This window comes from Anopheles aquasalis, chromosome 3 (genome assembly GCF_943734665.1).
Source record: "Anopheles aquasalis chromosome 3, idAnoAquaMG_Q_19, whole genome shotgun sequence".
Taxonomy (NCBI): domain Eukaryota; kingdom Metazoa; phylum Arthropoda; class Insecta; order Diptera; family Culicidae; genus Anopheles; species Anopheles aquasalis.
Genome location: NC_064878.1, coordinates 10,952,829 through 10,976,552, shown reverse-complemented (window position 1 = coordinate 10,976,552; position 23,724 = coordinate 10,952,829). Strand labels below are relative to the sequence as shown.

The 23,724-nt window shown below is 48.0% G+C and overlaps 1 protein-coding gene across 3 annotated transcripts in view; it reads right to left on the bottom strand.

The window, feature by feature from the left end:
• The window catches only part of LOC126577156 (titin), a 121,157-nt gene that overhangs the window by 16,610 nt on the left and 80,823 nt on the right, over positions 1 to 23,724 (bottom strand). For all 3 annotated transcript variants that reach the window (XM_050238592.1, XM_050238590.1, XM_050238591.1), the window contains exons 3-4: positions 19,842 to 19,877; positions 8,912 to 9,141 (exon numbers count right to left, since the gene is read on the bottom strand). In XM_050238592.1, coding sequence (XP_050094549.1) covers positions 8,912 to 8,963 — 52 coding nt within the window. In that variant the 5' untranslated portion in view covers positions 8,964 to 9,141; positions 19,842 to 19,877. The remainder of the gene's footprint in view (positions 1 to 8,911; positions 9,142 to 19,841; positions 19,878 to 23,724) is intronic.

The window sequence follows — 23,724 nt, the reverse complement described above, 5'->3', positions numbered from 1 at the left end:
ATTGTTAACGAGCTTTTACTGAACTTTTCTTGGTGAGCCCCCTCCACCTCCCTCTGATCCCTGTTGGATGTGCACACATACACGCAGATATTAAATTCTTTCACTATTCTAAAAATGCCGGTGTTAAAAAAAAAGGATTCCCAAGCATGTGGAACGGTATGGAGTGCGGGGGGGTCGTGGCCCAAAAAGGACAGCGAACTAACACAATCGCTTGCAAAGGGAAGCAGTAGGGAGTTTTACTTTGTCGTCGAAAGGTAATGTGCCTTGATGTGGCCGGCACTTGGGTAAGATCTAAGGGAGGGATCTCTTTTCGCAAAACCTATTCCACCGGATGCAGTCGCAACGATTTATCCAGCGAACGAACTTCCCTTCGCGTGTCGAGGGCGGTCACATTCAATATCAAACGATAAGTAACGAACGGTCGAACGATTTGCATACGGCACGATTAGGTTAGCGATGTAGAATGGTGCGGCAAGAAAGGGACTTCAGTAAGTATTTTGTTCGAAAATGGATCACCAGGAACCTGGAATATATTATTTTTACGTAGGGATTTCCTTCAGGATATCGGTAGCACAAAGAGAATGAAATGGATTGAGCGAAGGAGTCAACCTTGAATGTACCTTGAGCATTGCTTCAGTTAAATCAGATGTAAGAAAAAGATTTAAAATATTTTTTTAATGTTGGTTAAGAGCCAAACGCAACTCCTTTAGACGATTCATTTCCAAGCAACGTTCCATTTCTATCTGAATATTCGGGCTGCTTCCCGTCTCGAATACACTTTTTCTTTGATGCTCGCTGCTTTCTTCGCTTGCTAATGTTGTGCGTTTAATTTGCGAACGAAAACCAACAAATGGGCTGGCTAACACCGATTTATGCTCCATTAGCGAACTGCCAATCTCCTTAATTCTCATTTAAGCGCTCGGTATTCCCCACCTCACGCGCCAGGACAATCTCCCGGCTCCCTGCTTGTCGACATGTCAGCCAAAAATCTCGAAAAATCCCACGCGATACTAAACTAATAAACTCGCACCACGGCTGCCATGCCATATGAGCCACGGCAAATGTTTTTTTCGGGGGGGAGAAAAAGTACCGGATGAAAGGAAAATGAAGCCCCCGAATGTACACAGGTACCAGATAGGCTGGCAGACAGGCAGGCAGGCAGATCATTTCATCGTGCGTCGCGTCACCAACGTTCGGCCAGGGAAGAGACCGGTTAGCAGGCAGGCAGACAGGCAGACCGGGAAAGCATGGTTGTTACTTATTTAAAATGCTAAAAAGGACGTAAGCCTCCCGGGGAGTACTCGCGACGACGACAACGACGACGACGAATGAACAGCGCACCGTCCACGCTGTCAGACGTGGTCGCACTTCAGCCAGCCACTCAGACACCCAGGCCGTGGCTTGCCTGCCTTAAAAACGGAAGTCATGTTCAGGACGATCGAATGTGTTTAGTCTGAGAGCGACTGACGGGCGCCGAGGGACCGGGCCGACCGGGCCGACCGGGCATCCAACCTGCGCCAACATCAAACGAATGGCGCTTGTATGTTTATATGTTGGGTCTGGTGTGGTGTGTTCTGTGAACGAGCAACGCAGATACTCCTCCTGGTTAGTCTGGTTAGAGAAAAAAAAACGAAAAAGAATTTGCCGTTTTTTACTGTTTTTTTTTATTTCTCTGCTTGTGCTCCTCACCAACACTGAAACGTATGTAAACATCTCAATTAGGCGAGTGCTCGGGAGTGGCTGTTGGTTTTTTTTATAGCCCAGCAGTGAAAAGTTTATCCTCGAGCGCTGTGACACATTTATCTGTTGGCTTTACTCCACCTAAGCTGTCGGTCTTATCGCGTATTGAGTGCACCTAGGTGGTGTGTATGCTGAAGCACTCGAAATGCAGAGTTTATGCTGACTTTGATTGTATGCATTCGCTGCATTAGCACCATGATGTTACGCTGTCACGCTGGAACTGACCGCACGGGACAAGAAAAGAGCTCTAGATAAACACGAAACCTAACACGAAAGGATGATGCAACACAGGGACCAATCCTGAAAAGCAGAAATGAATTGCAACCTGCCCTGTTGCCAAGTTTTTGGAACATTTATTCAAAAAAGCAAAACTGTGTTTTGAGGCTGCTACCGCAAAGCGTCAATGTTTCGAGCTACGACATCAATTCCCTGAGTATCTTTTCATGTACCGAAAGGATACTCCTTCCATTCCAGTTTACGAAACTACGCCACAACTGGATGTGCCAGCGAAATGCTTTCTCCGAGCTGCTGCCGAAGGTGCCAACGCATTTTTGCATTCCCAGGACTCACCTCACTTTTATGGCAAGATGTAACTTTGATAGCCTCAAATTTGCTTCAAAGCAGCCGCTCCATTGGGCGCAAGACACACGAGATGACATTACATGAGGCGTGTGAGCGTGCGATGTACAATAAATGGGAGTCCCAGGGTTAGGAAGCATTTCCTTCAACAATGTTTGATCATTTTCCCCTTGGCTACCAGCGGGGGAGGGGGGGGGGGGACCGTTTGTCATATTCAGCATTTTCGGGACCGCGTCTCTCGAATTGTGCCGTCGACATTCATAACGCACCGCTTTACCACTCTCGTTGGAAGCAAACATCTTTCTTTCCTCTTCAACTGATTCCCATTCCTTTGCAGCGTAAGCCTATATTGGAGTTGGTACCCACACCCTTCCGTTCGTTCCGCTGTTTCGTAGAAGGTTTCAATCTCCCTCTCGCCTCTCCCCTTTCATAAAAGGAACTGAACGTGCGCTTGTTTGCGGGGCAAACGACACATTAGGGCGGCGTCACCGGTACGATCTGACGATCCTGACGACACATGTTACTTCCCTTGGGCCGCTTCCCAGCGGGGGCCAGCGTTCACCCGCGAAAAAAAAAACGGAAAATCGCGAAAGTATGTGCCATTAAACTGGCATCCGGTGTCGGTGCTGTCGGTATTTCGACGACAATTTTGTCACATTTGGTGTGTCGTGGAGCCAACGAGGAGAACGGTGGGTACGCATTCCCCGGTCGCTTCGAGAAGGGAATGATACGCGTAAAAATTTAATTTTGTTTTGCCTGGTAGAATCCTCGCCTTGATTGCATTAGTTTTGCGTCGACTGGATGCAAGAATGTTCAAATAAATATCCAATCAAATACCAAACGAAAAGGAAAATTATTTTCTGTCTTCTAATCCCACGAACCCGACCAGAATTTTATCCACAAAACGTTCTAAAACATTAATCTGAAAGCCAAATTGATGAATCTATAGGATATTCGAACAATTCGGGAGTGCATAATCAGTTTGTACAGGAAAACTTTTGTTAATAATAAACATATACAGTAATTTGTAATCAAGTGGTTGTTTAAATGAATAGTTTTAAAACTAATCATAGCGACCAAATTGGTATTACGAGCGATAAAATAATGCAAACTTGCAAGCAGCCCAGTAAAACTGCTAACTAATTGAAGCAGTAACGGACGAACAATGCACTCTGTGCCCGTGTTTCAATCAGTGTTGAAAATTATGTTACCTGCCCTGAACGAGAGCATAAATTTGGCTTCCGGTGGCTTCAGGACATCAGCAGGAGCAGCAGCAGCACGAACCAGTTTAGCTAATTTCTGCTCAAAAGGTGCTTCTGTTGCAAAGGACCCTCCATTGGGACACCGAGCACGCCAGACCAGCACACCAGCACACCAGACACAGAGGCAACAAAATTGAGCTTTAATTATGGCGTCGAAATTGAGAACTAATGGAAAAACTTAAATGCCACACAGGCACTAGGCACAGCCCTGAACAATCCACCACCATCGAGCTCTGGCACGCTGGCACTCGTAGCAGCGGAAGCCCTATCTTCCGGTCAGACTGGTGGTCATGTTTTGTCGGATCTACTGCCGACACGAAGGTGAGAGGAACACAGTTCCATTCACTACCGAAGCCGGTTGAATTTTGGGAACACAAAGCGAACCAACGACGCATCTCACATATGCCAGCCTCACAAAAGGTTTCAAAGTTTTCCACTGACAACAGTCAATCTGTTTTTCTCACCGGCCAGTCACTAAATTGGGGAAGAAAAATGGAGCTCCCTGTCGAGTGGTACCGGGCGAGCACGGAACGGCAGCAGCATTCGTTCGGCGTTGCAGTTTCCCGTTGGTGGTGAGATTTCGCACAAGAAGCACTGGATCGAAGTCCGATTCGCCGTTGCTACGGTTGGGGCTTTTGACCGGACTGCTGGTCCATGGCTTGCTTGAGCGCTCCAGAAAACAACATCATCACAATATTGGCAACCCCCGTTGGTGCGCCCGGTGCTAACGCTGAGCGCAGGCAAATAGCAAATGGTTTGAAATTTAACTTTAATTAGTCTTTTCTCCAACTTAATTTGCATTTAATTGCACCACATTTCTCACTCTCTCTCTCTCTCTCTCTCCCTCTCACATACAGAGCACGTACAGTCGGTCTCTGTTGGTATCTAATTGCTTCCTTCAGATGGTGTAAGGTGGCACGGTGACGGTGGAAAGAAGGATCTGTTGGTCTGCAGAGTCTGCTGTCCGCTTAGTCGTTCCCGGCAAACCGGCAAGCGCTATCCCGGGGGAGAACAGTGGACCGTATGATCTGGTCCACTATGGAGCATTGGTTCCATTTTACGCACAACTTCCGCCTATTAGTGGCAATAACTTCTGAGGCAGTGAAACTCGGCTCTACCGTTCTACCCCGTTCTCGTCCCTTGCGATGACAACGGTGGTGCTGAAGATGGTTTTTGTGGTGCTGTGGCACTGCTGTAGGTAAGTTTGTCTAACTGCAAATTAACCGAAACTTCTCACATTCTCGGTACCTGCTAATCATCTTCCATTAGCCACCTGCCGGTGTGGGGAAGATGCTGTAATTGGGGAAAGGTAGCGCCCAAGAGGCACTCGTGAGGCGCCCCGGGGTGTTTCATGGTGTGGCATTCCATGTTCCAGAACTTGGATCACATTTCGGGTGAGTATTTGATTTTCAATAAATCAAATGCTGTGAGAACGAATGCAGTACTTTCTTTTGTCTTTTGCAAGGTTGCAATTCAATTCACGCAAAGCTTCATTTTCCCAAAAAACTCTTTACTAATGGAACAGAACATCGATTCGATTCGATTCGCACTTTTACGAGCAACCATTTCGAGGAAATCAATATCCCTCGCGCTCTAGCGCCTAATTGTAGGCTATCCCGTACAATGTACCGGCCTGTTCCGGTTCCGGTCACCCCCTAGACCACCACACCATCCACTCGAGCACACGACACGCAGGTCCGGTCCCCCCCACTCTACTCGACACTTGGACAGCGCAAGATAACGCCAAGAGCTGCCTGCTGCTTGCTGGCCTGGCCGGTAGTGCCGTTGGCGTTTTTGTGAGGACAAAAAGCAACACAACAGCAAAAAAAAAGTCAGAAGGAAAAGCGACGGAAAACTGTTCCACACATAAACGGACGCCAAGCACGAAACAGCCAGGAAGGACGGAAAGGGAAAGGGAAGAGCAGGAGGCCAGGAGGTAAACAAAACTTTTTCCTTTGCACCGTCTCGGTTGCTCGGTCCTGGTCGCCAGACAATGTGTAGCAATGCTCGTGGTGGTGCTGCTGGTGGCCATCGTGCCCTTCCTGTTCCGTCTCGCCCGGTCACTCCTGGACCAAAAGTCGATAATTGGCGGTACCGGTTAAGGGTGCATACGTGGTTTTCGGGAACATATTTCCGTCGAGAGACAACCGTCGGTCTCGAGCCTCCCCGGGAGGAGGAAGAGAAGGATGAGTGCTAGCGTGAAGCATCGTATAATCAACAGCCCCTCGAGCATGACCTCGGTTTGGTCGACCTGTTCTCTCTCTTTCTCTGGACCGAAGTAGTAAAGTCCCTTGGCAGGCACCATACCAACGCCAGCGCTGTCGTACTCCGCTGCCGGCTGTGAGCGTGCAATTGGAAATAGAAATTTATGTAAATTTGTATCATTGGAACATACACAGGTACTTTATTACGAGGCCTCCAGACTGGCCTTCACTAACTGGCACGAAAGAGTAGATCACCTCAGCCGGGACGACACATGGGCATGGGACAAGCCAATTCACCTGGGAGACGACACCAAGGCGAGAAAAAGTTCCTCAGTAACAGGATACAACCCGGGGAAACCGATGTCACACGCCGGTGTTGCCGAAAGTGGCCACCTTCTTTCAACAATCACGTAAGTGCGAGGGGCAACAATCACCTTCAATGCTCCACCGCAGTACCGTATCGATCGATTGGAGCCAGCAATCGATAGGATTGGCCCGGGGACCGTGCCGAGGGTCTAATGCTATTACCGGAAATTGGCTACAAAATATACACCTGCTGCCGGACCAACCGACCAGCCGACCATTACCGGACCCATTATCGTCCTCGGGACGGAACGACGACCACGACGACGACGGTGACGACGATGAGTCCTTGACGACGGCCATCTGGCATCACTAGCACCGGGAGAACTAGCAAACCCGGCGGGTGGTAAGTGGATTGTTTGCTAGAAATCATTATTTTTCTTGCGATTGTCAAGCAGCTCTAGCTAGGACAGTCGCTGGGCACTGGGACCGGAAACTAAAAGAGAGAGAGAGAGAGAGAGAGAGATGTGCACTGGGGCCGGTGCCGATCGGAAAGCAATCAGCACCGGAGCCTTTGGCAGGCTTTGTTTTCTTTTTGTTTTGTGCGAGAAGCACAAGAAAATGTACCACACACTCGACATTTGGTTGATTGGCTTCGGTAGGAATTGCGGCAGGAGTGGGAGTATTGGGTGGAGTCGGAATGGCCAGAGACATCAAGCTGATTGGACGCATAGTTCTTTTGTGACACGTAAGTACGGGCTACACGCTACACCTTTCTGGGCTAACAAGATTTGCCCAGCATGGGATGTACATTATGTACTAATTATTGGAGCATCTTCCGCTGATCGACGCCATCATTGAAATTGACTTCTAGTCTTGTTACTTGCAGATGGAAGAATGAACACGATGGCAGTTAGTTCTGAAAAAGCATCACAGCACCCATTGCTCTAACATCAACTTGACATGTTTTGTCTCGACATTCAAAGCCTTCTATTCTGGAGAGGAATTTTGGTTAGAAAAAACGTTTATACAATTTTCCTCAATTGCTGTACTCATAATTATTGCAAAACTTGGGCTAATTTGTCAATAAAATGTTCAAATACCAACTCCCAAGTCAGAAATCAGGCGTAAACAGTAAACAACGCAGACATTCAAATGTACAACATATTTACCTACCGAGCAGCACCACCACAAAACTAAGGGAGCCCCTTATCTTAAGCAAACAGCGCGCCGCCACAGAAACATTCTTCAATTTGCACTTCGGTGTCCGGAATTAGTTCCACCAAAAGGTTCCATATGGTCCAAAGCTCGTCTCGTAGTGACTTTCTTCGTTCTCTCTCTCTCTCTCTCTCACCCAAAACTGCGTCTGCGAGAGGACGTTCGCCGTTCGATTATTTACTCCAACGACAGCTCCATAACTCCCGGGGCTGACGCATACGGAACGCAAATGCACCATGTCGTCCATTGTCGACGGTGGGTCTGCGTTTATTGTGATGGTAAATTGTGACTTCCTGCAGCCAGCCGTACCGTGCCAGTGCCACTGCTGCTGCCACTGCTGCTGCCACTTCTGACTTTGTCCTTTGGCCCAGTGGTTTGCAAGTCGTTTGTCTGTTTTCTCCACGATAGCGCCACCCTTCCGGATCCACCCAATGGCATGCCCGTCCCTTCCCACAGTTTGACCACCCTAGAAGGAGGTCATAAAGTTTCGCTCCGGCCCAAGCTGTCGTCTTGGTAGTCCAGTCCCTTCCTCCTTGTCTCTCTCCCTCTCTCTCTCACAGGAGACAAAGAAATATGGCCAAACCGAACCGCAAAGTGAAGCGAGGAAAATTATTTTGTAGGTTAGATGGCACTTTTCATTAAAGTTTTCCCTGTCGCACGCCACCAACCCAATGGACGCGTCAGCGTCCCCATCCCGCTCGCCTTCCGGTGGTGTAATGACATTTGCATAAACATAACTATTCCTTGGGAGCTTTTTGGGGTGGTTCCTTTTGGGGTGGCCACTCTAGTGCTGCTGCTGCTGCTGGTGCTGCTAAACGATCGACCGCCGGCACTGCTGCTGACCGACCGAGAAACGTGGAGGCCTGTGTTCAAGATTGAGGTTAGGTTGTCGGTTGGGAGAGCGAAATCGTGGCCGCCTACCCGGCAGTCCAAACGAGGCAGTTCACGAGGTTAGGAAGCCAAATCGTGCCACCGTGTAACCGAGTTACCGCGATCACGAACATCTTGAGTTGCGAGTTGTGGCTGGTGACGTTTGACACGCCATGCGATTGTTGGCCTCCCTCCCTTCGTTCCTACACGTCTCGTGAGGCTGGCGTGTCAATAATTGGTTCCTAGGTCTGGCACCTAGTCCCTCGCAAGTGAAGGGTGCATGTGAAGCTTCTCCAGGGCCACGTCAACAAGCGGGGTCCATGGCACTGGATGTCACCAACAAATTGCTGCAGCCAAACCAAGGCTGGCCACGTAAAGGATTCGCCTTCTTGGAATGTGAGCAGGGTTCGTGAGTTCCTGGAACCGGGAAAGGGAGCCTCACACGGTAGTCAAGGATACATTCCGTGCGCGAATCGTAAAACTTTGCCTGCCAAATGAGACCCACAGCGAGTGGTTTGGGTGCTGCTGTTGCTCCCGAAAGGATAATTAATCACTGATTAGGACGTTTGCCAATGGAGCAGTTAGTGGCGTGACGAAAACAAAAGTGATTTAAGTGCGGCCTTGTGGCCGACCCCCCACGGGTGGGGAGAGGTTATAATTCAAGGTTTTGTGCAAATCGCTGTTTAAGTAGGGACAGGAAAATCGATAATTGCGCTGAAATGTATGTCAACTTACCTTGCGCCAGGCAAAAGCAGAGTAGCCACAATATGCCAATGTTGCCCGCCATTTTGATTCGTGTATTCTGAAGACCTGTGATGTTTGAGGAGTTGGCTTATCGTTTATAAAGTGCGATGACGTAGTATTCAGTTCTTATAAGAGTGTATATTCTTCCTGGCAGTTCAAGGATGATGCAGTAGCATAACTCAAGCGCGTTGGTACAAGCAGCAGTAATAGTGAGAGAAAAGCTGTGGGAGAGAATAAACAAAAAATTAAATAAATTTAACTGTACAGTGTCTAAAATATCAAATGTTTTGTTAGAAATCGGCATAGGAAACTTAACAGAAAATTAAAGAAAGAAGGGAATAGAAATAAAACCAATAAAATATAAGAAGAACAATTTGATTATTATTCGGCAGCACATCACAACATGGTCAATGTTTTTGGAGAAGAATCATAAAATTCTTATCAAAACCGTGAGCTACAGTCACCAAAGCAGAAATAGCCACGAATCACGAATCGTTTCAATTACTTTTATTCAGCATTTTTCCATCTTTCAAATGCATAGCTTGGTCGGAACAAACAAGCTATCGGAATCGTATATTGTACCACCTCTTTGCACTCCCCCCTTTTCAAGCATAAATGAAGTAGGTGTCGATGAGCAGATGCAGCCCCAAACAACGAACAAACGCAGTCAAACAATAATTCATGAACGATTTCGATTCTTCGACTAATAGGCAGCGATAGGGAGATTGTGTGTGTTCAGAAATAGAATGAAAACCACCACCAGGTACACCATAGCTGCATAGCAGACCAAAAGAGTGCAAAGGTGCTGCATAGCGAACGGCGCCACTAGCGAGACCGAGAAGGAGGAAGCGGAAATTGGAGGTAAAAAGAAATCTTTCCAACACCCCCCGGGTGTTCCAATTCAGGTGGTCAAATGGTCGAGAGCATCCCAGCACGTGTGTCCGAGAGTGGCCACACACGTGGCCCTCTCTGCTTCGGTCCAGCAGTAATTGGATAATAAACTGCCCGGCAACCGATGGCGTGCGGCGCATAAGTTATGGTGGGCCCGGTGGTTTGCCACTCGTACTCGTACACCAGGAAGTGCAGGCGCGTCCGGATGGACGTTGGGTGGATTTTCCTGCATTTTCCCACCACCCAGAGGATTACACGGTTGCTGGAGTGTGTGTCGAGCGAGTTAGTGCTCGCTGGTGGTTCAATTAGTTGACCCGCACCGAGGTGTTCCGGTGCTCCGGTGCTCGGAATCATGATGATGATGATGATGTGTGGTTATTCGATTTACGTTGCGCTTTCCGCTTTCCAGATAGTAAATGGGAGCAGCAAAGCTGGCAAGGAGCAAGGTGCTTACCCAACAATCATAACAATGGTTCACCAGCGAACGGACGGTTACTACAAATACCAGGGCTCTTGCGATCCTTTGACGATCAAGGCTAGCCGCTTATTCGCCAATTAATTCGTTCGAATACCTTCAGTCGGTGTGGCTGACAGACAGAGGGGTCCGTGTGCCGACACGTTACCTCGATTACGCAAACGTCTTCATCGGGCGTGAAAACTATCAATTCATCATCACGCTGGCGAGAGGCGCCAAAAGAAGCCAGCGGTGTAGCAGTGGACCAGCCTTGAAGGCTCACATTTCACGCTTCACACCCGCTAGCCCTCCTAGTTGTTTGAACTCCAAAGTAAGTCTCTTGCACCGTGAATGGAATGCCTGAGCGAGTGCCCGATATCACGTGGCATTGCGTTGCGAAAAGATCAATCATTCTGCGCACTCTAAACTATTCGCAATTAGAGCGAGAGACGCGTGACGACAAGGGAACGGAGCGGGTCGAGCGATAGTGATACTCTACTTACGGGATCCACGGTGATCAGAAATTCCATTGGAAAAAATCTGCTCTTTTTTTACGTAGCCGACCGCTGTGTGCGAATCTACCGGTACCGGCGCAGGGGTGTGAATGTCTGCTTCGGCTCTCCTTTTTTTTTGCGTGTCTGTCTCTGTCCGTCCGCACCGGCTATCAAGCCAAAGGTAGACGTTACATGAATGCCCATGTTTAACCTTAATTGCTTCAAATTGCGGGAATGGGCGCGTATCCCGCGCGTTCGCGTACGAATTATTATTATTATTCGCAAAGTCGCGACGCGAACTGGGACAGTCTAATTGGTACAGATCGGTGGATCGATTAAGGTATTGCAGAGGTACCGTCAGTGCGGGATGATGTGAGGTGAGGTGTGGCCGTAATTTGATGTCTTGATAGAGACAATTTGGTTTGAAAGGGCTGCAGGCTTTTGTAATTGAATTAAACGTCTTTTTCTTGCAAGAACGTTTGGATCTGCAAAATGTTAGCAGCTCTTATAAGAAGTTACATTTTAGATATTTTTAAATTTTCACAGCATGGCCTTCAATCGTAGTTGAAATTCAAATAAAAACATTCCTCCGTTCCCTTTAAGAGGAAGTGCAATAACCCAACTAGAATAGAGCACCCTGATCAAAGGATCAGGTGCTCCGGTAGCAGAAACATGAATAAAATTCCTCGCTTTACATAAACCATGGATTTAGCGGACCAACATTACTGGACCTGGACCAGCGGGATACAAATCGTATTCATTTGTTCCCCATTTCAATAATTAATCCATCGCTCGCATCGAGAGGCCCTTGGCCCTAATGGCGTTCCTAGAAACGCCAATCCACAACGCACCATCCCCACGCAACCACTCCAGGGGTCAGTTATTATTATTAATCCGGGATTTCGGCAAACGGAAAGTTTTCACCCGCCCCTGTGGGTGAGCACAGAAAGTGCTGCGTAAAACATTGTTTGTCGGTTCTTAGCAGCCAACAGAGAACAAAAAAAAAAACAATTGCAGAAACACCGGCGCCGATGATCGCGTAAACAATCGCGCCCTTCCTACGGTGGCCACCCACCGGAGGGAGTGGGCTGCCACGGTCAAACGCACACTAATCAGTGCAATCCGCGGGAAGCAGAACGAAGGGAATTTCGCGAATCACGCGGTAAACAACCGCGTGGCTGGGGATGTAAATCCTCGCTGCTCGGTGAGCCTGTGGGTCTTGAAACTTTGCCAAACTTCTCCTCCCCTTAGGAGGTGCCTCCTAATTGCAAACTCTCGATGAACTTTCGTTTAGAGCGCGAGTAAATTTGTGGCCTGTTTTTTTTGTGTCCATTTCTTGGCGTACCGTGTTTGAGGAGCATTTCTTATGCACGAGTACGGAGTAGCATTATGCGGAAAGCCATTTTAAGATGGTTGCTTCCGGAAAAGTAGGAGAACTATTAACGAAGTAGCGTAGAATGTCAAATAGGCTACTAGATCTCATACAAAGTTGTTATACTACCAATTTTAAGCTGTTGCATTAAAGTAAAAATATTTCAAAACCATTGCAGATTTATTAAAGCACTTTCGTACACAACGAAGTGCAGCTCGATGTTCCGCACATTGCATCGACGATGCACCAGGCCCCATGCAAGGAGAGAAAAAGCAATAATTGTCCCACTTCCGACACATTCCCTCCGTACGCGCATGAGACGAGACGTGTTTTCAGCGGAAATTAAATGTCAGCAATCAGCTGTCCTCCACTTTACCAGCCCTGTTCAGTCCGGTCCGGCCCAGGACAGGCTTGGTCAGTGCGCCTCGAGCGCACAAGCTACCGCAACGAAGACGTTCGGATGACTTTCCGAGGAAACGGAACCTCAAATAGCCTCCGGTGCCTACCGGTGGAACCCCTTTTCGGGGCGGAAGGGGTTTGTCACCCAAGCCAACGGATGGTGACGCACAGAGGCACCACTTTCCTTCCTCTCTTTATCTCACTGTCTAAAAAAATACGAACGAATTCCTTTTTTTGCTTTGCATCGCGCAATGGCAGAGGCCTTTCCTACCTAGGCCATCGTGCGTCCGGAGCCTTTCGGCCAACCGGCTCGAACCAGGGAATTGCAAGCCGGCGAAAGTTTGCTCCCAGGCGAGGGCGCCTCCACCACCCATCTCATCGCGTTGGGCTTTGGAGTATTGATATAATTAAAAAGAAATTAAAAAGTTTTCTCTTCCAGATTACTTTTAATTTGATTCTGGTCAATGCGCAGCGCAGCTCGAACAGGCGGGCACCTTACTCCTCTTCTTCCCTCTTCTGCTCACCCCAAACTCTTCCTTCCAGCCTCCTTTCATCAATCTTCGCAATCAACTTTAACTTTTCATCGCGAGTACAGGCCAGGAATGGTACCAGGTAAGCATTGGTGGTCGAGCGACCACTTTTCCGTTCATTTGCATCGGTTTTTATGCACTTTTGAACAGCAGCTAGATAGTTGGATTCGCCTGCTCTCCTTCACTCCCTTTTCTGACAACAAAAAAAGGAAGGATTACATCATATAACGCTGCGCAAGTCTCACGAATGCTGAGCCGACGAGTGACGAAATCAATGTTAAATTGTTTCTTACTTACAGCTCCTTCTCGGTGTGAGAAAGATAATTTTTCTCAATTTCATTGGCCAAATGAACACCCCGTTTGCAGCTGTAAACAAAGCTGAGCTGAGCTGCAGCTGAGGTTCAAAGTTATTTCGGAAAAATCCAGCATCGCTGACGCTCGCGCTCGACCTCGAAGGCAATTCTTATGGGAATCGTCACGCTCAAGCTCTGGTTTCACCAACAGCCTCGTGTAACGCACCCGGTATCGATCCACTCCCATACACTGGTAGGGCCCACCGACCTCAGGCCAGGCGATAAACCAAAGTTCAGGACCCCTCGAAGAGGTTAATTAGGTTTTATGGAGGAAATGTAATTGTCTTCTTGGGCTTTTGGGGCCCGTTTTCGGTTTTGCTGACGATAATTAACCGGCTAAGGGTGACTCCAGTGCCCTACGGGGTCCTGAAATTAATTGCAAAACCAAATTAGCGGCAATGATTGGAGGAATTAGTGGAGTAGACACACAGTACACAGTGGAATTACTGTATAGTAGCATTGCCAACGTATGGGAACTGATGATTCTTAGAAACCTCGCTTCTACTCATCAGTTTGCTACATTCCAGTAAAACTCTACTCCCTGTAATTAGACTGCCGGTGTAATGTCCCGGAACCACAGCTTTTACCACGCAGGCAAGCATCACCTGTTTCACCAGGAAACGACTCAATCCCATTTTCCGTAGCACCGCATATTACGTCATCCGGTAAGCCGCTTACCGGAGATGCATAAAAGCTGCATCCGTCGCTTCACCCCCGTCGGTTGCATTGTCACGGAGAGTAAAACGCAAAAAACCAAGCGAACAAAATTGAGATAACTGTCCGTGGTGGCGCTGTCGGCAAAGCTTTTAACCAAATTAAGAATGTTCATTTGATAATGTGTGTACGGTTTCATGTTATATGGTTATGCTGCACCACTCCACGGTCCATTTTGGTTCGCTAATATTTTCGCAAACTTTATGACGGATACTCCTGCGGTTTTGCGTTTAGTTTTCTCCATTCGAACGAGCGAGCGTCGGTTTGGTTGTGGATGGATTGGATGAGGAACTTTTGATGTTGGGCATGGTTTAAAGATGCCAGCCTTCCATCTGGCGGCTGCCTCCATTCGAGCAGTACAGTTGATTGAAAATGCCATTAGCCAATCGTTCCAACACATGAAACATCGCTTGAGCGATGAGCAGAAACTGGTGATACCCGGGCAACTGAATTTCCTGGAACCCGTCTCGAGACATCCTCGAGTCGTCGTCGGTCCAACCTCGAGACTGATATGCGTATGCGGCTCCATCAAGTGAGTCCATCAGGCTAATCGCTCGACCGTTTGCACCAAACGGACAAACCACGCAACCTGACACCACGGAAAGCCGGTAGCCATCGGAGCCAGCCAGCAGCCAGCAGCAATGCTAGGCCATCGAGCTTGCCAGAGGACAGACCGGATTCTCAAGCGCCAGGACCATCACGTCACGACAACCATGTTCGTTGTTCTTGTGCCATCTTGGTCGTCGTCGCACGGCTCATCTGCAGTTTGTTGCAATAAATGGACATTATGTCATCATAAATCATCGGCCAGCGGCTGAATTGGGGGCTAAGCAGTAGTAGCAGCAGCAGCAGCAGCACCACCACCACCACCACCACGGGCAAAAGTGCCACTCGGCGTAGTGAATGCGCGAGGAAAATGCAAAATGAAAAATGTGAAACAACGTGCCAGACGATGGAGCAGACGACGGAGCGCGCCTTTAAGAGATGGCTGTCGTCGCAAGACAGCACTGGCTGGCCACCCAGACTGGCCAAGGAAACAAATGTTACGCACGAATGTTACGATGCTGCTGCTGCTGCTGCTTGCTGTGTGGTGATGCGCGCCGTTTAGCTTATCGTTCATCTGTTGTCTAGAATCAACGGCCACGAGCGATGGATGGGAACGGAGGAGAGTTCGGTTGGACACCAGCAGGTCCAACGTTCCATAAAGTTCCTCGGCTTGGTGTGCAGAGTTCCATCTTGGGCACAGCAAACAACTCTCGCCTATCAGCACCCAATGGTAGCCAGTGGCCATGTACGAACGGTTCTCGTGCGAAGCGTATTACAGAGCGTTACACTGATTACATTCGGGCACTTCTGCAGCACTGTAACTGGGCTGGCACGATTGGAGTGTTTGGTGCCGTGTAGCGGATGCCAGACGCGAAACTTCAACGACGACAGCACAGTGGTGTTCCGCGAGTACGCTTGGGTGAATGCATCGTGACAGCATTGTCATCGGTAAAGGCGAACAACATGAACTGGCATAATGACCCGGGAAACCACGAGTTCTGTTCTGGTGAAGTACTGATTTAATTTCTATGAACATGTGAACCTTCCTTCAAGTGTCTGATGATCCTGTAGAATTGAAAACTAATTTTATATAACAGCTGGTTCACTCCTTTGTTTCCAGAAACCATAGAATGAACAGAACATGTTGGCGAAGAACTCTAACTGTAGATTAGTCTGAAGAAAATGCGGTTAAAAACGAATCCCTAAAAAAATTACATAACTGCAGTGCTTAAATATTGAAATATCTAAAGACGATTATGCGCTACTAGCACTAAGCAAATGATAAAAATGTCTATGACAATCTCATATGCACAATTGATTGTAAAGTCGTTGAGAAAGGCAACCATTAAATAATACCAGAATTAGTGAAACTAAGATTGAGCTAATAAACGCTCACTAGAATCAGGCCTTAAATGTCGATACCAATGACTTCGACAAGTAGTTTCGTGGTTTCTACATTTAAACGAATAGTATGATGTTCCATTTATAATAAACTTGATGAGTGTACTTTCCCAGACTTACGAATAATCCAAGCGAACGATTAAAATACGGTATTTCAATACGCAGCTTCAATTTTTAAATAAATCCAAGCGAGCGACTCCCCGTGTCTGGACAGCTTGTTAGAAATCTCTCTCCCTAATCATATTATCAGCACAACAAGCCACGAAAGCAGTCAAACCAGTTACTATCACAACGCAAAAGCGCGTTTCATCGCTGTGTTCGGGAAATTCAATAAATTCTCCAAACCACAACCATTTACAGAAACAACAATCGCACAGCAGAGACAGCCAACAACCAACCACCATTGACCGGTAGTATCCGTCTAGTAGAAGCTACGAAACGGTGCCAACCCTCCATCGGGCACAGAACACCCCTTGGCGACAGCCGCGGACGCGCAACAGTCGCGTCAATTATCTGATTACAAATTTAATTCGGAAAAGTGAACACAAACTGAAATGTTGGGAAAACAAAAGGCGAAGTGAAGAAGAGCAGAAGTGAAAGAAAAAAAAAATCCCGGGAAAACAGCCAGACTAGTAGTGTATAAACAATGGCAGCAACCCCCCCAGGCCGCTAGCAAAGTGAGGTGGTACGGTGGTTGACTTGCTTCAAAGGCAAACCATCGGACACTGTTTGTCACCCTGGAGGGCTTTTGGAATGAATTTTTGCGACGAGATTGTGTCGTAAGGGGACAGGTGCAGAGCACAACAGGGAGAGAGGGAGAGAGGGTGTGGTTCGGTGTGTTTGCGCTGGGCACCGCGTTCTCGCGCGATGATCCATTTCCCATGAAACGGATACTCGTAGCGCGGGCTCCCCCCCGGGAGGCATAGGGGACGAGGACACACTCCTTTCCCTCGTTCGACACGCTCCACGTCGTTATGGATTTCCAATTTGTTTTCCCAGAAAGCACTCCCTCGTAGCAGTAGCAGCAGCAGCCACTAGGGCCGTTGGCTAGTTCACTGGCTTGTTGCTGGCTTCACGTACCGGATACCGGAGGCGGAACGGTGTTGTGTGTTTCATTTTCCGCGTAAACTTTTGGCCGCTCGTCAGTTAATCCGTCGACCAGCGTGCCCGAAAGGTGAATTGGTGGCTACCAGAGGCACCAGTGCAGTGGTTCTATGGCTACGGATGATGGCACTAGCCTAGCCTGGCACTCAACGGTACCTGATGGTTGGAAAAAACGCGTAAAATCACTCTCGAAAAGGGGAATGAAAAACATTCGACAGGATAGAAGGTGGCCTGCGGACTAGACTGGCTTAGACCAGGTCGCCCAGGGTGAGCAACCATTAGCCGCGCTACCGAAAGGGGATCAGGATCAATTACATTTATCACGCATTTTCTATCACGACGAGGAATCTGGTCCCCCCCCCCGGGGGGCGGAACATGCTTCAGCACTTGTCGGAAAAACAAGATTTAATCAAGGATTTAACAGGTAAGCTGTTTGATTGGATGGTTTTTCGTCACCAACAAAACGATGCATTTTCCAAACACTTGATCTGCACGACCTTCGGCTGAGTGGCAGAAAAGGGGATTTACTGACATTCTTCAACAAATTACACAGCAGAATGACCTTCGCTTTCTGTCAGCAGCCTATGAAATAACAAGCAAATGAAGTACACACCGCAAACTGGCCAATTCAACAGACGACCGTGCTACCAGGCTGCCAGAAACGTGCCAGCGAATCGAAACATCCCACAAACGATTCAAACGGTGGCCTTTAACCCGCCCGTCAATCACCAGAAGTGATCGAACGGCGAGCATATATGGCTCATAAATAATTACTTCTCCGGCCTCCGGGAGTGCTAGAGATTGACATTTGGCCACCCTGTCGGTACCGCATTGAAGCATTGATTGAACTCGAGCGAAGGTGATGGTCGGTTCTGCCCAACCCAACGTTAAACAGGGGGCCGGAGCTTTGGGTAAAGCATCTCATTAGCAGCGCAGCATTGGCCCAGGTCCGTGGTTGAACCGATACCGGGTCTGTTGAACGCTAATTGAACATTACGTTTTACTGAAGCACTGAGATGTCTCCTTGTTGCCGTTGCTACTGCTCAAGATGCTGAGTGGTTTCTTGAGTCGGAAAAACAAAACACGGAGCAGCATGGCCACGCTGAGGTGCTCGAACTACGGCAAGGTGAGCTGCCGTGTATATGTGAGAGATCGCAAAAAAAAGTCGTAAATTCTCGTCCACCACGATGGTGATGAATTATGAACGTGGAGATGAGCGTGTGCCTCCTCGGACCTTCCGAAGTGTCGGAAAATGTCTACAAATCATACTGGCCGAGGAGGTCCGGTTCCGGTTGGTAGAACATTGGCGCAGTAAAAAGCAATCATCCCGAGCCCGAGTGATCGATAGTGAAGGTTCTCGAGCGGTTAGATTAATGCTTCGGCCGTTGTCGCCCCTTTGGAGCAGGAAAGGAGAGGCAAATGCCCCTGCCGCACCACCATCGTTGCTCCCCGTCGCGACATCAAAGCCAAGGGACACTCGTTATTGAATAAAAATAAAATGGAAAAAAGCGATCCATCGGCCTGGGGTCCGGATGTGATTTGAAAACGTATGTTTTATTCATTGCGGGTGGGGGGAATTCGATGGAAATGGCCACCCAGCCGAAAATTCGAATACCATTAGGCCGCAAACCTATTAATCTTGGTAACGGCCATAAATCAACTGCAGGAAATGGTGAACCGGCACACACATTCCACGCCTGTGAAGAGGACGCTTAGGCTTGAGATGCGTCCAGTGGTGTAGTCCTTACGTAAAGAGGCTTGACAAATTCTCTTTCAGCTAGCAATTAGAGCTGTTTATGTAATGTGCAGACTAATGCGAGAGTGCGGAGGGAAGAAGCAATGATGATTCCAGCGTAAGAGACACCCCCCAGTAGGTCACACCGTGGGCAGCATACGACACGACACCACGTTACACCGCGATCATCATCGCTGCGATGATAGGTTCGATGAGCTCGATGAGGGCTCGTTGGAATAAATTTTCCAATTTATTAGTCGTGCTGATTAAAGATGAGCGCCGGGCATCAGTATTAAACTGCTGATTGTGATTGGTGGTCGGTCGGTCGGTCGGTCGGTCGGTGGTGTGTTCATTGCGCAAGCGATTGCTACTTGCGATTGATCTTTATTCACGTTTCCCCTTCCCTCCGTCGTGCCATGTGCCATGTTCGTTTGATGTCGGTAGCAGGGCTTTAATGGACACACAACGTTGCTATACCGTGCGGATGGGGAAGTTAATGGCCATTTTGTTTTAAACAATATTACAGCTTTGGTTTTTGGATCGTGGGGCGTTTTTATGCATAATTTCAAGTGCAAAAGACAATTATTATATTATTCTTTTCGAAGGTAAAGTCTTATCGTTTTGAAAAATACTATGAATTCTTCTAAAAACCGACACAGAAATTTTCTTGGTGTCGTCACAGTGACTACGAAAGAATACAAACACCTTTCTTGAAGGAGGTTTTATAAAACATGTGCGATATTTTATTAATAAAAAGGATTATGAAACAATTATCAATCGTAATTGAAAAGCAAAAAAACCACGTTAGGAAAAACTACCGCTGCTGTATAACAATCCCATCCATACGCAGACTAATTTAAGTTGAAGCTACTTCCTAAAAAGGGATAAAATGACAAAGAAAGAAAACGGTATCTAACAGTGTACGCACCAGAAACGTTGTATGCTCTCCAGTAATTAGCTCAACCTGTAACGAGAAGCAGTAAAAAAAAGGTAGGAACACTTTATTAGCGCTGGGCAAAATGTATTGTTATCTGTCAGGATCTACCCTATGTTGGAAGGCCCCTCCCCCGAGGGGGCTCACCCTCAACCCCAATAGCTGGCATTCCTAGCAAACACCCAAGGCAAATATTCATCATCTTTACAGCGACGGCCTTAGTTGGGCGGTCTAACAATCTCCCACACCGCCTTCGAAAAAGGAAGAGGAAGCAACAGAGTGAGACCGACAAGGGCTGTTGGGTGTGTGCGTCGACTCCTACAGTCCTTTTTCGGTTCCTTCACCGAAGCATATCGGGCACCGGGTACCATTGGACACTTCCGATCGTAACCGCGCATAACACGCTGGTGGTATGCCAGCCTTTAATTAGCTCGCCCCTCTCGCCTCACGCAGCATGACAGTGGACCGGGTGGACGGACCGAGGTCAACACATCCGGGGCGCCATTATCATTGGCCGCCGGGGAATTCACCGGGAAGGCGGCAGAAGGCAACCTCGAAGGGACGCGTCTTCGATAAAAGGTTTACTGCTTCCCTTTTATGATGGTGTCTGTGCGAGGGGGTTCGCGAGGCAGAAGCGGGTGACCACAGTGACCATGGACGGTGGCGTGTGATGATTATTTTGTGGTGCTCTGGTGGACACGCAGCGCGGTTTGTTTTCTTATCCTCTTCTTCTTCGAAGTCGCCGTTGGCGTCACCGAAGGGTCCTTCCGATGTCCCAATTCTCTGGCCGGAAAAGAGGCCCAAAAAAGGGGGGAAGGTTTGTGCGAGGCCGGAGCCGGAAGCGACCAACGATAACGGACAGTTTATTGTCAAGCTTTGGGCCATATTTTTAGAAATTTTATGCTTCCTCCCCCCCCGCGGCCGGGTTGTCATAGGGCGATGAAGCTCATTATCGAGCGATGCCACGAGGACGAGGACGATGGGGCCCGGAAATGTCACCGGTTTGACGGACAGCACAATGCTTTCGCAAGAGTAGCGCAACAGTGGAGGTGCTGTGTGATAGCAGACCATGGCAACGGTCTACTACTCTGTTATATCTTGTAACTTGGAGCGCCGGTTGCCAAAGTGACATTTGTTGTCACAACAAATCCAAAAAGAATCACCAAACCGGTAAGCTAATCGAGAACGAGATCGCATCTTTAAAGCAAGGTACCAAATGCTTGATTCTTCATTCTTTCTCTTCTCTCTCTCTTTCTCTCTCTCTCTCTCTCTCTCTCTCTCTCTTATCAGCTGCTTGTCACTGTCGTTGTCCGTTCGCCAAAAATTTCCCAAAAACCGAACCCAAAACTAGTGAATGGTCGCACTCATCAACACCAAACGCGATAGTGGTCCGGAGAGGAGAAACTTTGTTCGAACAAAAAGTGATCGTCATTAGCGACCACACGCCACCGGCCATCGCTCCCTAATGGGACTCCCCGGAGAGACACTATCTGCGGTTGCTTCTTCGATGAAGCTAGAGCAATTGTTTTTCAACTATTTTCCATCGTCACCCATCGGTTGGTGGCCATCGCTAGCAATGTTTGAGGGGTGCAGAAACTATCGGTGAAGCTGTCGCTTCTGCAGCTGCTGTTCATGATCGGTACCACTAATCACTGATGAGCTTCTGGTTTCGTTCGTCGTTCGTCCATCGGAAGAGGTTTTTTTCGCAGTTTTATTTTATGTTGTTGTTGGACAATGTTTCATTTTTCACCTTAAAATAAACAAACGCTTGCAAGCTGCTTATAATCTACAGGGAATTTCATTTAACGTTTACTTTGAAAAATTGTTGCTCGAATGAAAAAATGATTTCCACAACACATCTCTTTGTCTCAATTCCGATTCTGATGCTAGTCCTTAAATAGAAGAAGAAACACACACGCTAATAGAATCATTTTTCCTCATTTTTCTTAGAAGGAAACGTCTCACAACCGTGCCATCGTTTTGTGCTGTCCTAGCGCTGCAGCAGTCTGAGCGATGGCATTTCCCTTTACAAGTGCCGTACAACGCTGGTTAGTTGCGACAACCACAACAACAACGGCGACGACGACGAGGACGATGATGATGATGTCTTCCGGTCTGGGTTTCAGTCGGCAAATGCTCGGCCAACCATTTTCCTCCTCTCATTCCACGCACTGGAAATGACATTATTTTCTTGTTCCCAAGGCTGTACGGCGTGTATTTGCCATCGCATCGGTTCGGTCTGCATGGTTTCCCAGCCGTTTTGTGGTCGATGCTGGTTTCTTTTCTTTCTTTAAAATGTTTTCCGGTCCATTTTTTTTTCGCTGGTTCTATGTCGTCTCTCCTTGTCATATATTAGTGTAGCGACGTTTTGCACTCGAGCGTTCTCCCGCTGTCTGCGGTATTCTATCATGCTTCACACAGGCACCCACACATTCTGTCACTACAAGGCATAAGATCGTATGAGGCGGTCGGTGTGGTCGTCTCGGTGAAATGGAATTCAATCTTGCTCATCAGTTTGGTCCGTTACGAAACAAATCGCCTCCCGGAGAGTGAGCACCGGAACAGGCGTAACAAGCAACCGCTGTCGGGAAGAATATTCCTCAAAAAACCCAAGACCAGACAGACCAGGCGAATGTAATGGCCAGCAAGCAGCAAAAAAAAAACACATAAAATGCACAGACGAAAGCGAAAGCGTAAGGCAGGAAGTGACAGAGGAGTGCGGCAGGAAGAACCGACTGTACGGACGAAGCATAACAGAAAATATGCTGGCCAGACAGCAAAATCGCGCTGACAACTTCCTCCCGTCGGTCGGCCGGTCGGTCCGGACCGATTGTTTCCTTCGCCTCGCAAGTGACAAGTGGAAGAAAGCAACATTCTCCAGCGTTCCGAGGACTCGTTTGATATGTTTTATGCTTCGCTGGTATCTTATTTTCATTCCAGACGTTGTTTTTTTTTCTTTTTGTTCCCCGCAGACGGTGCTCGGTTTTGTTTTGTTTCGCTAGCTGCTGGTGGCCGTTGTTGCTTCACTGCCCGATCTGCTGGTGGCCTAGGCAGCCGTGGGTAAAGTAATTCATCTCGACATGTGTAACGGTCGGTTCCGGGCGCGGGTACCCAATTCGCAAGCAAACGAACCGGCGACATGTGCCTTTGCCGAGCGAAACCATGCGGAACTAGCCAAACCGGATCGGTGTACCGGCGTGCCAACCATCATTGCAAACGAATGCGAATGATAATATTGCGCAAACCGAGTTACCGAGCAAATCGAATCCGTTCATGGCAATTTGTGCAAACGGTTTTGGGGGGGGCGAGCACAAACACATGTCTTTGTTCCGGCGAGCGATGTCACGGGGAATGGTGAAGAGAATGATTGAATCATATTTTCTTTTGGTTTTGGTTTTGTTTCCATTCGTTCAATCATTCGTATAAAATGACTCCCAAAAGTGGGTTCTATGATTGAATCAGTCACAATCGTTCGCTGCACAGCATAGATAATGAAGGCACGATATGGCGTTCATTTACTTTAGCTCATTATGCATACCGTCAGCGCTGTTAAGATGAAGCCACCTGTCGCCGTCTTTATGCAAAAGCTTATATTTTCATCTCGTATGAATCACAAAGGAGCTGGAGATGGCTTTTTACCTGCCTTCAACGTTCGCTTTAGCTATAATTAATCTTCTATCAACAACACAAAGCATCGTATGCTGCCAGTTTGTTAATGAGCTTTTCTCGTCCCTGTTTTTCTAGCAGGCAAGCACTCACGATGCTCATAAATAAATACATGATGCTCCTTATTATCCCCTAAGCATCCAGCGAACTTCTCCGAGCAGCAAAAACATCGCCAGTCGCTAAGCAACCGATGGAGCCGCCTGGTATTTCA